This window comes from Periplaneta americana, chromosome 10 (genome assembly GCF_040183065.1).
Source record: "Periplaneta americana isolate PAMFEO1 chromosome 10, P.americana_PAMFEO1_priV1, whole genome shotgun sequence".
NCBI lineage: Eukaryota > Metazoa > Arthropoda > Insecta > Blattodea > Blattidae > Periplaneta > Periplaneta americana.
The window spans coordinates 127324719-127341726 of record NC_091126.1 but is presented as its reverse complement, the minus strand read 5'-3'; the positions used below and the strand labels follow the sequence as shown (position 1 = coordinate 127341726).

The 17008-nt window shown below is 39.6% G+C and overlaps 1 protein-coding gene across 5 annotated transcripts in view; it reads left to right on the top strand.

The window, feature by feature from the left end:
• LOC138708018 (guanine nucleotide exchange factor C9orf72 homolog) overlaps positions 1 to 17008 on the top strand; it is an 89233-nt gene that overhangs the window by 61857 nt on the left and 10368 nt on the right. For 2 of the 5 annotated variants that reach the window (XM_069838125.1, XM_069838126.1), the window contains exon 8: positions 6294 to 7465. The exons of the other annotated variants lie outside the window; for them this stretch is intronic. In XM_069838125.1, the coding sequence (XP_069694226.1) occupies positions 6294 to 6336 (43 nt within the window). In that variant the 3' untranslated portion in view covers positions 6337 to 7465. Of the gene's footprint in view, positions 1 to 6293; positions 7466 to 17008 lie in introns of those variants that run through there. 5 annotated transcript variants of the gene reach the window in all.

Here is a 17008-nt window from a genome sequence, read left to right as displayed (position 1 = left end):
AAAGGGATTACTGAACATGTGTTTAAATCTCTATTGTTGAAATGTATTTTTAAAAGTTAATGGAATTTTGTTTTGTTTTATTGTTAAACCTAATATAATATGGACTGTTTTATATGAAATATGGAAAATATATGGAAATTAACGAAAATATGTACTAAACTCTAAAATATGGAAAAATATGGAAAATAAAAGTAGGATTTTTCAACCCTACACATTGTGAAACATAAAGATAATGCAAAATATAAATTATATTAGCTTTATAAGTAAATATGTATTTACATATAAATCCTTTCCCTGCTGATAACCATTCTTAAATTCCTTTATACCCTTATATAAATCTCGAATGTTTTTATTCTTACTATTTGTTTCTACCTCATTCAGTTTTTCCTTCAAGTAACTTCTCTTTTTATTCCTAAGTGTACGACTTGCTTCCCGTCTTTCATTGAAATAATTATCTCTCTTCTCCTCAACTGGATCCTGTAAGAATTTCAATTTTGCCTGTTTCCTTCTTTCTACTACCATGCAACAATCTTCATCAAACCACGGTTTCTTTTCCTTAGTTTCATAATAACCTATGCTCTGCTCAGCTGCAATTTTGATACTATCTCTGATATTTTCCCACACACTATTAAGATCTAATTCTTTCTCAACTTCGTCGGAACTTTCTAAAGTGGCAAACCTATTCGAAATTTCGACCTGATAATTTTGCATAGTTTCCTCGTCCTTTAATTTCAAAATATTGAATTTAGTAATATTAACTTGTTGCTCTACTCTTGGCTACTGATAATGTTTCTCTTAATTCTCCAATTACCAAATAATGATCAGAATTACAGTCTGCACCCCTGAAAGTTCGAATATCTACTATACTAGTATGTCTCTGTTTATCTATCAAGGTGTGATCTATTTGGTTGTGTGTCAATCCATCTGGAGAAGATTTATGGTCAAGTATCGAAAATAAAATAAAATTTAATCACTGTGTCCACACAACCATTGACACTATTACCAGTATTTATAGTGTTGCTTTGGCCAAGAAAAGTAGTCATTAATATTATTTTCAGGTATTATCACATGGTTGTACACTAAACATAAAAACATCAATATTGTTCAAATATCTAAGTAAATAGAACTATATCAGCTCAAAAATGTATGTAACTTTTATAATGTTTAGCTTTGATGCAAGAAGGTGTCATACCTCAATATTATTTTAATAGTGAGAAATAAAATTAATCCTTACCTCTTCCAATGTGCCTTCATTTCCAGAGTCAAATATAATACAGTATGCGCCAAAATATACAGTACTGGAACAATATGTTACTATTATTTGTTGTTCTTAGTTATTGGGATGATAATGTAAATGTTCAAAATGTGCTCCATTGTGCTGTAGACAGTGTTCATAATGATCATGCAGATTTTGAAACATATTCTGGAATACAGGTTGCTACAGAGTCCTGAAAAATGAGACGATATTCTGACGTAATGCAGGCACAGTTATGGGTGGATCATTACAATTGAAAATGTTCTCCTTTAACATTCCCCACACGTAAGCATCAGGTAGTGTAAGATCGGGGGAATGTGATGGGTAGGGCAACTCAGTCCCACGGGAAATGATTCGTCCTGGAAAGGTTTCTTGCAGCATAGCCAAAGACTATCGAGCGGTGTGGCATGTCGCCCCATCTTGTTGGAACCACTGTCTATTCATCTGTATGTTCCTGGACGACAAAATCTTCTTAGATCCTTAATAAATGGCCTGACCACCATGTTCCTATAATGTTCCTGGGTAACCCAAGTCAGTACCTTGGAAACTCGAGCCCGACCACCGGCCAGATTATCGGCAAGTTGCTAATACTTGCTGACCTTTTCTTTGTGGGCGTTGTAGAGGGAGGACACAACATTCTTATAGCGGACAGTTATATCGACTACAAGAACCCCTTCCTCGTTGGTAAGAACGAGGTCGGGTTTGAGTCTCCTCTCATCGATGAGATGCTTGGGCTCGCGGACTACTGTATAGCCTCTTTTCGTAGATTCTTGTGCTATTCTCTCCACAATGGCATTATGTCTGTTGATGCGCATGCCCTTTCCTGCCACACATTCTCAGAGTACGTGCCCTAGCATCTCAGGTTTATCATGGCAGCGGCGGCATGCACAGTTCAGGTTCTTGTCCGCCCGAGCTAGGGTCACGTTGACACCATACGTGTTAGTCCGCAGCTTAAGTACATCGATGAATCGCTTTGGACGTAACACAGAAGGATCATAGAGCCAGGAATTGACGACAGGATCATTTCTAAAATTAGATACGCCCTGACCCTGGACTTGAAGGGCGCACCAGTCGTCAACTTTCTTCTCTTTCAGTTTATTCCTGGCTCTCACCAATGCGTTAGGTGTCAGAGGGAAGTTCAAACGCAACGTGTTTGCCAACTTCCGCAGGCGCATCTGAAGCCTGCCTCCATCCATAGTTGCTCGCATGAGCGGATCAACACTGTTCGAGAGGGCCAACCCCGCCTTCAAGCTAGATAACGAGACTTGTGTCTCGAGGCGGGGTATCCCAAGTCCACCATCTCTCATTTGTGTGTATAGGACATGATCTGTGGTACTGGGATGCAGGTGTAACATTTCTTTTAGGACCTGCCTAATTCTCCTATCTGTCTCCCCCAGTACCTTTCTACTGATGACATTCAGAATCATGCCATATGTGAACTTGGGATGTATATATATATATAATTATGAGCCAGACTTTCTGAAGTGGCTTTAAAGCCAGGCTCTTGACTCTCTCCACTGCCTGAACAAGCTTCTCGCACTGGGATTTGTCGTTCAGGCCTTTAGCGAGGGTATATGACAAGCCCAGGTATCGTGGTGGGATGGAGGGATCGGCGCCAGGAACTGTCTCTCCACCTAGAGAAAGCTTAGGGTCCCTAACTACCCAGGTCTTACAACCTGCCTCGACGAGGAAGCTTCGGGACTTAGACGGGTTCAGCTTCATTCCCAAACCAGCCAGATACTCGTGGGTGCGGTCCAGCAACGTCTGTGCACCCACGGTCGTATCTGCAATAACGACGAGATCATCCGCGAATGCGAGAGCCCCTACTGGCTGACCGCTCAGTACGAGGCCTCTCTGCAAGTTGCAAATAAGGGGGTCCATAACAAGATTGAACAACAAGGGAGACAATGAGTCCCCTTCTTTGACCCCCCTTTGCAGAGGAACTCCATTGCCGACACCATCGATCTTAATATAAGTGTCCGTATACATATCTCTTATAATGGTGATGGAGTGTGCGTCCACACCTTGTGCGTGTAGCACACACCATGATAGCCTCGTGCGGGATGGTATCGAAGGCCTTGGAGATGTCAAGTAATGCGCTGCAAACTATTGCCCGCTCTCCCATTTTCGCTTCATGGAGGATCTCGTCGAGCAGATACGAATTTGTGCTGCATTCGTTAGTGGGCATGAAACCTACCTGCCTTTCGTGAACGTAAACTGTCCTCAGCTTAGTGTCCATGAACCCTGTGAACAGACGGCTGAGTAAGAAGCCGATTGTTATTGGTCTCCAATTGCCGACGTTATTCGGTTTTGTTCCGCTCTTGTGGATTAAACTCGTTCTATTTTCCTTCCAACTCTGAGGGAAGAAGCCCGCGAGCATTACCAGATTGAATAGTTTCGCTAAAATTTCGCAGTGCTTCTTTGTGCTCTGCACCCTTTCTTTTGTTATACCATCAGATCCTGGTGCAGAGCCCTTCTTAATACGTTTTAGGCGTTGTTTGACTTCTTTAGTCGTGATAAAATTAAGTACTGCGTTTGTGTTTCGATTCGCACTGGGTGGCATGGTGATGCTGCACCTTCCAGACTTCCCCCAGAGACCAGTTAAGAAGGAATGAAAGGACTCGTGGGCTGGCCTCTCTGTTTGATGTTCATAGAGTGTGGCCATGGTCTGCTCCCCGACTGCCCATTCCACCAACCGCTGGGGACTCTTTTTGAAAATTTCCTGGCAGGTTGCATAAAGTTTTCTCTTGCGTCCCCAATGATTACCGCGGTTGTCCTCCTGCTTCCTTTTCTTTTTAGGTATGCGTTTAATTGGTGGCGCCCCACCCGAAATTTCACGAGTAACTAACGAAACCACCACTTCCACTTCTTCCCGCACACCCGGAGGGGTCTGTTCATCACCGATATCCGATAATTTGTGAAGAAGTGCGTCGATCGGGCTTGAAAGAACCCCTGCATCGATGCTTAGAGCGTGGAGGGCCACCCTCTTTCTCCACGCCCCAAGTTACACAGCTGGGTCATCGGTTGCTAGTCCCTCCTCAATATGAGGAGTGGACACAGCCTGTTCCATTGTATTGGCCACGGGACGAGTATGACTCTTCCGCCGGTCATTGACTCACATCTTACTATAGGTGTTTGTCTGTTCAGCGGGTAAAATGCTAGAAATGCTAAAAGGGATAAAATCGGTAAAATTGGGGTCATCGTTACCAAGTATAGGTACCTGTTCCCTTTCTAAAAGGTCTGGGGAGACACCACTCGGTGTACTCCCTCGTTCAACTACGTTTCCATCAGAACCCTCTAAAAATAATGGGGATGACTGCGCAAACGTACTATTTCCCACCTCCCCCAATTCTACACCCCTTTCCCCGACCAGCGGTTCCAGACAAGTGTTAAAGGGTTTGGCCAGGCCATCGCTCTGGGACTCGTCCAGCGAGATCCCAGACTCTAAAATGGGGGGCAGGATGTCTGCCGGGGCAGACGCCGAATCCCCCGGGGTTAAAATCTGCGATGGCGTATCATGTATCAGGATAGGGGGGCTCATCCCTACTCCCGCTCCCATCATCGGCCGCTGATAAGCCTAGGGGTAGTGTAACTTCAGGCCCCGTGGTGCTGTCATCACCTACCACCTGCGTTCTAAGAGACCTTTTCTTTTCCTCACATCTAAAATTGCGTACTTGTTTAAATGTCTTCAGCAGTAAATGAACAGCAATTTTAACATTGATGTGAGGATCATTTCTAAACTCCTCCTCCAGGCCCTTTAGTGTCACTATCTCATCTTGGGTCAAGGTGGAATGCCACCTTGTGGAGGGACGCTGGGGGGGATCAGGAACTTCTAGTTGTTCGGCGTTACGTTGGTCTGTGTGCCGATTCCTTCTATGCAGTGGTAACCCCCTCTGTGACGAGAACGACCTGTTGCCCATGCCACGGATGTGAGTACCTGCCACCTCCTTAATGCTGCGGCATTTCGGAATGTGGCATTTGAGACTTTGATGTGAAATGAATTGCATCTCACATCTTAAACATACCCACCAGTTTCGTGCGTCAGGATGGGCCTGGGTTGCATGCTTCTTCAGGAACGATTCTGACATCATCAGTGTCCGACACAAAAGACACTGGAGAGGTTCCGTCACCAGAAACCTAACACAGAGCAGTTTATCGTCTAAAAGGTAGCCATACTCGGAGTCCGTCATCGAGCCGGATCGTCGTTGTTGCTCCCCTGCCAGTCCTGAGGACCCGGGAGCTTGGGTACCCTCAGGTCCGAGGCTTATACCTTGATAATTTATCTCATGGTTAGCTGGATTCAGGCTCCCCGTTGGTTCACCCTGCAAGCCAAAATCGTCGTCAAGGTGGGCGCCAACGTTCAAATGGGGAGCAACGAGCCCCGAGGTTTCCCCAAAACCAAGGGGCCTGAGGGCTGCCCAACCACATTTAGCCCTTCCCTTATGACTGGGAGGGTTTCCATGGGGAGCTGCGTGGAGGCAGTAGTTGCCCTGTATGGGCGGCCCTCCACGCACCTTTGGCCGTATCAAGTCCTAAGACTAGTACATTTCCAATGGGACCTCGAGGAGGCGGCATGTGAAGTGGGCCATGATGGATTGGCCCACAGTAACTATGCTCTTGTAGTAGGATAATACTTACCCTAACAGGCAGAGAGTCATAGTTACTCCCGCCTTGGGTACCATCATCTCCTCGATGAAATACGGACCTAGCACACCGTTCCCTGACACTACACACCAAATCGTCACACGCACACTATGTAGTGGTTTCTGAATGATAACGTCTGGCCCCTCGAAACCAAGAAAGCAAGTTGTTTGGCGATTGATAAAACAGTCCAAGTGAATGTAACCTTTGTCAGAGAACCACACGTTGAGCAAGAAATCTGGATCCTCGTACACCATGGCCAAAATCTTGTACAATATTCAATTCTGACATGCCTATCTTGCTCTGTCAATCGTTGTTCAACTTGTATTCGGTATGGAAATACACCCAAGTCTTTAAACATTTGTCGAAGTGACGTATTGCTGATGTTTAATTTCAGGGATGTTTGTCGAAGACTTCGCTTTGGTGACTGCAACACCTGATTGAGGACACGTCCATGATCGTCATTTGTGGACACAGTTACTGGCCTACCAGACCTTCCCTTCTGTTGGCACAATACACTACCCAGTACAACGAAATTTTGTAACAATAGACAGCATAACTGTGTTGCTTGGTGCTGGCTGATTAAAGTGTTCATGATATTGTTGCGCCACTAACTTTAAACTCGACCCGCCTTGATAACCATTTCCGTACAAGCGAAAATTACACTACTCCACTATGAACACTTTTCCCTCCATCGCGAGACCCATTGTCAATTCCAACCACACAGCACAACGTTCATTACACAACTAGCAATACATAATGGTGATGCAACAACATGCAGACGCACAGGCATTCGCATGCGGGCTGCACGAAATACAGTACTGTATATTTTGGTGCATACCGTATAATCTGGGTTGTCAATGCTATCATCAGGGTAGCTGCTCATGTCATCAGTTTCAGTTAACTTGTTTTTTGAGAAACAATTCTTCATTCGATTGCTTTCGCCTTCCATCTTGATATAGATTGGCGTCTTGTTGCTGAAAACAAATGACTGTTAACATTGATTAGGAAAAGAATATGAATTTACTACTGCGAAATTTGATTAGGAAAAGAATATGGATTTACTGCTCCGAAATTGATACTCATATCAGAGCATCTTTTGACAGAAGGTGCACACTACTATTCTACATATGTTTGTGTATAAATCTCAACTTTCTCAAAAGTGAGTGTTAGCACCTTATTGCACCGAGCCCTTCAATCGTTAACCTTCTAAAATAGCAGATTAACAAACATCACAATGTTGAATCGCTCTTTGTAGGTAGATAGAATGAAAAATGTTGATAAACGTAAAGCAATAGATGGTAAAAAGTTATAATACTACAATATCCTAAATATTCCCACTTTTTTTTTGTGAATTTTAATTATTTTGCTGTTACAACTATGTAACGACAATGCACAATAAAGTAATAAAAATACATTAACCAGTATTATAGAGGGGGCACAGGAATTCTTTGAAAGGGACTCTAGCCCACCCTTATGCATCTTTAGCACCACCTCTGCTTATTAATATGCAGTGAGGGAAGTGGGGAAAAAACCAGAGGCGGTATGCTAGCCCAAGATTTTCCCCTGGCATACCTCGATTTAAAAAAAGGCATACCCCCTTCCTTACAACATACACATACATGATGTATACAATAAATTGTTTCGTTCAATCAGTAATGTGAATCTTTGAAGCTTATGCAACACATTAAATTTCTTAATAAAATAATTACAAGTTACTTCAGTTATTTACTAGATTATTTTGCAATGTCCGTAGAGAGTTATCATTTTAAATTATGTTAAAGCTTCCAAGTGCCTTACTTAATTATAAATAAGTGCAACAGCAACAAAAATGACAGTCACTAAATTGACACCAATGGCCACCACAAGCTACAGCCACAACCTTCTATACTTGTAAGCATTCCAAGGGTTGAGCTATCAAATAAACGTGTCTAAATACACGTTGAACATAGTTCCTGAAGGTTGTGGTTTAGATTTACGAAGCAAACAGATAGTACTCTTTGTTGTGAATAATGTATAAATAAATTTTTACGGATCACATTTTTTCACGAGGGTATGCCATTTTTTACTAACGGTATGTCTTCTGGCCATCGAAACCAGTGGCAGTATTCCATACCAGCGCATACTGCCTCACTTCCCTCACTGCTTATATGGATACCACAACTCTTTCAATGTTTAATGCGTAATCATTGTTGTAGGATTGAATGAATGGGAGATCACAATCGCAAATACTTACTATTTGCTTATAATACTGATAGAATTATATATTTATCATACTGTTGCTGAACAAAGACTTTTCCTCTACCCTGTAACTTGCATTCAGATTATATTCATTCTAGATAACCTAAATTCATAGCTGTATATTGTATTGTTGAGTGACATAAGCTCCCGTCAGTCACTAGCATATTTTAGCAACAACCTGCTATCAATCAGTCCCATATTTTAACAGTTTTCGTATAGTTTGCATATGTCAGAATTTTTGTAAGACGTTGGTTTTTCTATATAGCAATATTATAAGATGGGTCAGGGGCATGGGTGCATGTTTTTTTTTAGTGAACTTTATTTATCTGCATGTTCCATTGCAAAGAAAATGCAATACTACATGCTGATTAATCTTCCTACAATCTTACGTATATCTATAGCTTTAAATTTCTGGCTAGGTTTTGTAATAAAATTTATATTTACAAACTCTCCAAATCGAATTAGCTAATGTAACAAAACATTTTAAGTGTTTCCTAACTAAATCCTTATGAATGAAATAAGTATAAAAAGTCCTTCAATAACTGTCTTATTAACCTAAACCAGTGGTTCCCAACCTTTTTTGATTGAAGACACACTTTACTGAATGCCCACAATATCCTGACACACTTATTTGATATTAATAATAATAATAATAATAATAATAATATTATTAATAATAATAATAATAATAATAATATTAATAATAATTACTACTACATTCCTTCTGGAGAAAAAGGTGGTGGAACCCTGTATAGAATATTTTGTAGCGAATGGGGAGATGATTACTGTTCACAGCACTGGAATTTTCGCCCAACTAAAACTTTCAAGGTCTAAGCGGAATTCAAAGAAAAATTATATTACAAACATAGTTATTCACATATATTTTGGTTCCATGATGAAAAATGCAACAAAAAGGTGCTGGAATGCCATTCCAGTGCGTTCTGCCAGAAAAAAATACTGATAACTTCTATGTAGTATTATAGATAGGTCGATGTTAACACGCAATCGAAAATTCTAAAAGAACAAGCAGCAACTTGAGTGGCATTAGAAAAAAAAAAGAAATGTGTCAAAAATCCCAACCTATCTATGCTTGATGTCTGATAAAAGATTATCACTTTTGAAAACTCGCCTATTTAAATTAATGTGAAATATGCGGTTGGTGGGTTGCACAGAGTTTCTTTATACGTGGCCTTATGGTTGAGAAACTGAACTGAGCATTGTTGCAGGTGTGCACGTTTCATTGGTAAAATCTGTCTCAAAATAAAATTACCATATCAAAGACTGTGTTGCAAATAAAAAATGCATTGTAAAGAGAGTTTCTGAATGGCATAAAATTTATTTTTCAAATCCAAAATTTCGCGACATATTCCATGGAGCTGCACGACACACCGGTTGGGAACCTCTGACCTAAAGAATGATACAAAAATTACATTAGGTCATTTATACATTTAAAACATGACAAGCACTTTCGCCAATTAATGGCATCTTCAGATCTAGTAACATATAGTGATACTGTGAGCATAAAGACAAGAATAGTGTGGCAAAACAATAAGATTCGATAATTGCGTGATGTAAATATGAAGATGATGAATTAAAAACAGTGTTACATGAAATAACTGTACAATCACAAAATAATGGAATAATAATCACTTAAAAGCGTAAGTGGTTGTAGTGATTAATCATCATACAGAGTCCAAATATTAAAATGCAAAAACCACGCATTAAATGGAAGACTAGAAGGACATGTGTGCAGCATAGATGCATGAAAATAACATAGTTAAAATGGGTAAAGTTTTGCAGCAGTCATCACGACGCAAAATATGGGTAACGTATTAAGAATGCATAAGAATCAATAAAAACATTTAAGTAAGTGAGAAAGAAATGTAAAATATACTGAGCAAAGTAGAAATGTATCCAATAAGTGGAAAAACTTACAAAATTGATTCCGTGAAAGAATCCGATGCTTCATGGCCAGTTGCGTGATGTTGACTGGTACAATTGGACTCTGTATGATGATTTATCACTACAATTGCTACGCTTTTAAGTGATTATTATTCCATTATTTTGTAATTGTACAGTTATTTCATGTAAGACTGTTTTTAATTCATCATCTCCATATTTACATCATGCAATTATCGAATCTTATTGTTTTGCCACACTATTCTTGTCTTTATGCTCACAGTATCACTATATATTACTAGACCTGAAGATGCCATTAATTGGCGAAAGCGCTTGTCACGTTTTGATTGTATAAATGACCTAATGTAATTTTTGTATCATTCTTTAGGTTAATAAGACAGTTATTGAAGGATTTTTTATACTTATTTCATTTACATGCTAACTTGTTGGACCAATATGTCTTTTAAATTTAATTCCTTATAGTTAACAATCTTTACATCAATTATTCGTCCAACAGTGCAAACAAACTGTGGAGTCCCGGCTGCACAAGTAACTCTTATGAGTGTGCTCTTTTATGGTGACATAATACCAGTATATGTCGAACATGGAGTAAGGCCACAAAGGGATAAAACCAAAAGGAAAAAGATTCGATCTGGTGCTGTGGATTGAGCCTCGGCAAAACTCAGTGGTAGTGCCCAGTGCATAGAACTAGAGGTCCTGGGTGTGATCCCCGGCGCCAGAGCGAATTTTTCTCTGTCATTAACATGCTGAACTTAGTTTGAGAGTAATTTCTTTAGTATGATTTTTCCAATTTAACATATTATCGATTTGCAAGCCAAGAAATTGTGTTGTTGTTTCTATTAGGGACCTGTTGTTAATTATTGAGCTTGAAATTGCGAGGTTGAATTTGGGCAGGATTTAAATTGGATTATATGAGTTTTGTTACAATTTTACTAATTTACTGGCTGAGAACCAATCACATATTTTGAGGAGAATTGCCCCTGTTGAAGATTGGAATGTGTTGGAGGTATTGACTGTCATTACTATACTTGTATCATCTGCAAATAATATGGGATGACCTACATTTCTTATTAGGGGGGCAAGATCATTTGTGAACAGTACATTCATTGTCCCAGCTGTTCCATAATTTTAGCAGAAATATTATTTTTGTTTCGTTTTGTTATAAAAACTTTTAAAATAGGCTTAAGTATTGATTAATCATAACTTAATATGAAGGATGCATTTGTCTGTTATTACAGATACCCATACCCCATTATCTCCTGGCCTAGTTGCCTCATAAGTGGTGCCATTTTGGTATCACTTGTGAGGTTCAGACCTGCTGTCTTCGGACAGTTGACTAAATAACAACATAAATTGCGTAACAGTGATACAGGCTTCTTATCGTTCTACAAATCATGGAGGCAACTTGATGTACAGGATGAATTACAATTTGACAACAGTGCATTATTATTGTAAACAGGTTTCATGTACAAACGTAATGCAATATAGATAACATTTATTACAGAAAGATTGTAATAACATATTACTTACTAAACTACATCAGATGCTCAAAATACACTTCTTCCTTTTCAGTGCAAGTATGGTACTGTTAGTGACTGGTAAATCTGGCCCTGTAACGAATTTCACCCACTCCACTTCTACCAGTCTGCACGTTGTTAACAAACACGTGACAAATAGAGGTAGAGGGTAGAAAAGAGACTGCCCTTCTACTGCTACTATTGATAAAAAAAAACATTTTACTTACCGGTGAATTATAATGGTGTTGCCAGTTCATCTTGAGATTCATTTCCTGAATTAGATTCGGAACAGTCACTGTCACTGTCACTGTCACTGTCACTGTCACTGTCACTATCACTATCACTACTGCTACTGTCTTCGCCCAAGTTTATGATAATGGTGTCCGTTATTTCAGAAACTGACTGATGTTTTTCCCAATATCCTGCTTCTACTCTCAATACATGACTGCAGTAACCCTCCCAGTCTTTCTTTGTCACGGATGTTATTGCTTTATTGGTTAATTTGCGAAGTCCCGAAAGTGAAATATCTCCACGTACATTGTTTTCCCGCACTGTTCTTTTCATCTTTGCCCAAGCCAATTCCACTGCATTTAACTCGCACATATAGGGTGGGAGACCAATTTCCTGCTAATCCTGAAAATTTTTTCAGTTGGTTTGTGAGCATTCACAATTTCATATAAGTCTACTTTATGCAACGTTAGATCGATTTGAATGTCTTTCCTTTCTAGCCACTCAGTCATGGCAGCATTGGTTGCATATTTGTTAGGAGACTTGTCAACTTCAATGCAGTGATAGTGGGTGTTGTCCGTTATAATTACAGACTGCTCAGGAAGATTAGGTAAGAGTTTTCATTTACCCATTTCCCGAAATTACCACTGTTCATTTGTCAGTGATAATCTCCAGACGCAGTGCCAGCTTTATAAACGAGTTGTGCACCAGGAATCCACCCATTTACACTTCCAGCATTCACTACTTTCAGCCTGTTTCCAGAACTGGTGTTGGCTTGGATACCAAATTCGTCATCACTTTGCCAGCACTTAGAAATTGTTAGGTTCCTGTCAACCCAACTTTCGTCCATGTAGACAATATTGCATCCGGCTTCACGATAAAGTTCTATTCTGGTAAGGTATTTGTGCCGCCAACTGACAATATCAGCCCTCTCAAGAAGAATTTTTCTTTTTGACTGGCACTTCTTCCATTTGTAGCTTATGACCTTCAATAATCTATTTAATGATCTGCTACCCCAAGGAAAAGTGAGAAGCTTTTTTCTCACGAACATAAAATTCATTAATGGTGTTCTTTATCACACATCTATCGAAATCGTCCACAATCATGCGATTGTGTTGAGGTCGAATTCTCGTTTTTCCTGGTGTAGAAAGAGGGTTGTTGGGGCACATCGCGTTCCTTTCTTTACTTTCTTATTTTCTTAATAGTTGTCACTCCCACTGTGGTGTAGAATGCAGCCCATTTGGTAGCCTGCTGAAGAGGAATATCCAATTCCTTACTTTTGGACTCCAAGTCGCACTTCTCAATCACTGTGCATATAAACTTGTGTCCCTCAGAATGTATAGTTTTATTCCTTCTTGGCGACAACATTCTTCTTTATACACACGGATCTTGTAACCTGTTAAACACTTATTATTACTAAAAACTTGAAACAATTATAAAGAAGAACACACTAACTATACTGGGTGGCCGGGTAGCTCAGTTGGTAGAGCAGCTGGCTATGGACTGGAAGGTCCAGGGTTCGATCCCAGGTGGTGACAGGATTTTTTCTCGTTGCCAAACTTTCAGAACGGCCCCGAGGTTCACTCAGTCTCCTATAAAACTGAGTACCGGGTCTTTCCCGGGGGTAAAAGGCGGCCAGAGCGTGGTGCCGACCACACCAACTCATTCTAGTGCCGAGGTCATGGAAAGCATGGGGCTCTACCTCCATGCCCCCCAAATGCCTTCATGGCATGTTACGGGGATACCTTTACCTTTTACCTTTACACTAACTATACTAAATTGTTATAACAAAAACTAAACTAAACTAAAGAGCTAGTAATATATTACAGAACGTGAAAGTGAAAGATCACCAGACCAAATGTTTTCATCACGTACAACATACATGCATGCAGGCAGGCAGGCAGGCAGGCAGGCAGGCAGGCAGGCAGGCAAGACCACCTGACAACCATAAACTGACAAACTCTTGCTACTGAAGCGTGTGGTGGGTGGGGAGCAATTTCCACCCCTAACTTCTCCAAGTTCTAGGGCCGGGTTTACCAGTCACTAACAGTATCTATTCAATACAAAAAAAAAAAAAAAAAATTGTGTCACAAAATGTTCTGAGAGAGTATATTTTCGAATTCAGACTGAATATGTTCCTTTGAATGTTTGTTTGTTTACTCGGTTATTTAACGACCTTGTATCAACTACAAGGTCATTTAGCGTTGATGGAATTGGTGATAGCGAAATTATATTTGGCGAGATGAGGTCGAGGATTCGCCATAGATTACCTTACATTTGCCTTACAGTTAGGGGAAAAGCTCGGAAAAACCCAACCAGGTAATCAGCCCAAGCAGGAATCGAACCCGTGCCCGAGCGCAACTCTGGATCAGCAGGCAAGCGCCTCAGCCGACTGGGCTACACCGTTGGCTGTTTGAATGTTCCACATTACGAATTTCCACAGAAGAATCTCTATCTTTTAGTATTCTTCACACTGAAAGTCTATCATGCTAAGTTCTGGCAAAACGAGGTGCAGGCCATTCCTTGATACCACATCTGCCAATCCATTCCTTGGGCCATTCAAGGAGAAATCCCTATTAAGTGTTCAAGCAATAAGAGCAGCTATGCTAATTGTAAGACAAAATTGTGACATGGAGTGTGATAGATTTTGTGACAAGATACTGGAAGCCGAAATTTGTTATGTAAAATAAGATTAACTGAGAACTGAAAAATACTGGTGGGGTGTTCATGGTTGAGTGCAGTCCACCTGTTCAACTTAAAAGTTTTGTGTATGTTTTGTCAAGAACAACTATTATAAGTTAAATATTTTTATCAAACAAAGCATTTTTTATTGTCATGTTTAAAAATATTTAACCTCTCCTCCATTCTATTCTTGTCTCAAGGATTTATGTTTAGCCTACCTACTGTATTTCTCATAACACAATACATTCTGTTATCAAAGTGAGTATTTTGCAATATACACAAATTTCGCAGTATGTCATAAGAAATTAATATTTCCTTTCTGTAAGTACAGTCACCAAAAAATAAAATTATTTATTCAGGGGAGTTAGGGCTGAAATTTCGACATTTTCGTCAAAATCATAAATTTTTCACTTTCATGCATAAAAGTACTCTATTGTAGTTTCTTTCACAAAATATCAGTAACGACTACGGCCATTTAAAAAACCCATGTGGGGTACTGTAACATATTATAATGCAAAACTTTTCTAAGGCAATACGTAGTGTTATGTTTGCATGCTATTTTCTTGCTTTCCATTTTTTTTTCATATGTATACATTTTCCTCAATTTCTCGTTGTGTAACAAATTTTGTCACATCACCTTGAAACCCATACACTCGCATATATGAAAATTAATAATTAAATTTTCTCTGGGTTAGGTTACCAGATTATTCTAATGAAATGTAGGACACGGTGGTTCAAAATGTTGGACATTACACTAAAATGTAGAACATTATAGGATAATGTAAGAAAATTGAACATAAAAAATTTGAAATTCAGCTAAGAATGTGTGTCATATATGCTTTTTATATTTTATTAAAATATTCAAACTCATAGAATAACTTTCAAAGCACTTCATCAATTATACTTCTCTGAAGAACTAATCTTACGCAAAACATCAGGTTTCTTTGAAATATAGCCATGAAACTCTGCATAACTGATATTTTTTTAAATTATATTTCACTAAAACAGTCACCTTCACTGAGTCACTCTATAATCTGTTCCTTTGGTCTGTCCACTGTATTGATATAATTGAAAAAACCATGTCAATATTAGCATTCTCTTTAGGGATAGGATAAAATACTCCACTAGTTTCAGCAGTTTAAAATGGCAATTTTAATCCTTGCCACCATTGAAATAGGCTATACTTTACATCGTCTATTACATCTCTTTCACTCAAAAATTGAATATTATCCATGCATACATTTGTATTCAAATTCACCCAACTAAAACACGTGTAATCTGACATTGCACTGTTGCGACATGTTTTGTCCACTGCTGTGATAACAAAGAATATTGAATGACTGTGATCTGTAATGATAGCCATGTTGACATGGAATGGATTGGAATTTCGGGGGGAGGACACTACGACCCAGCACTGCGATATTTCAAAATTATTGCACTAACCCTCAAGTTAGTCGCATTCCCAAACCCACACCAGCTGACTACACTAAGGTTCACTGTGTACCCAGGTTTTGAGCAGGCAACCCCACTCTTCCCTAGGCCAGTCCCCTCCATGTATCGCCAGCCAGCATTCAGGGAATGCTATAGAATGATGGAATGATGTAAATGCCTAATATGGGAAACAGGAGACTTCTGAGAAAAAATCCAACTGCGACCTTGTCCGCCACTAGTGTCACTATGAAATTTTCAGTGAAAAGTCACAGAACTGCCTGTGTGACAGTTTGAAGGTCTGACTACTCAGTCACCACAGGGGTGTTGCCATGTTGGGTTGCAGCTAATTCCTTTCTTTCCCGAATCATTAATCCATTTTAAAACTAATAAACGTTTATCAAAATGTAGTACAATCAAAATTTTTCAGAAATTCCGCAGGATGTTGGACTGAAGGTTAAAATGTAGGACATGTCCAGGATTTTTCGGATGTCTGGTAAACCTACTCTGGGATTTATTGTGAATTATACAGGGTGTTTCATAATTCCTATTACAAACTTATAGGGGTTATAGAGGGGACTAAGTAGATAAAGTTTTGATTGGGAACCCATGTCCAGAAATTTATCGTTTCGATGCAAAATAAGTTTGAAGATCGAATCCATTTCACTCCATAGAACTGATTGTAAACAGAAGACACACGATATCAGGGAACTGCTGTATCGTCCTGTATTGCTCAATGACTGAATCACAACTGATGTGAAAGCCGACTCAGTAGAACTGATTGTAAACAGAAAACACATGATATCAGGGGACTGTTGAGACAACACAATGCACAATGACTGAATCACAACTGATGTGAAAGTCGACTCCAGAGAACTGATTCTAAACAGAAGACACACGATATTAGGGGACTGCAGAAGTCGCCCTCAGCCCATTTTGTTTGCGTATCGTGAAGTGGGAGATTTTAAATCAAATCTATTTTCAAACTTATTTTGCATCAAAACAATACATTTCTGGACATGGGTTCCCAATTAAAACTTTATCTACTTAGTTCCCTCTACAACCCCTAGAAGTTTGTGATAGGAATTATGAAACA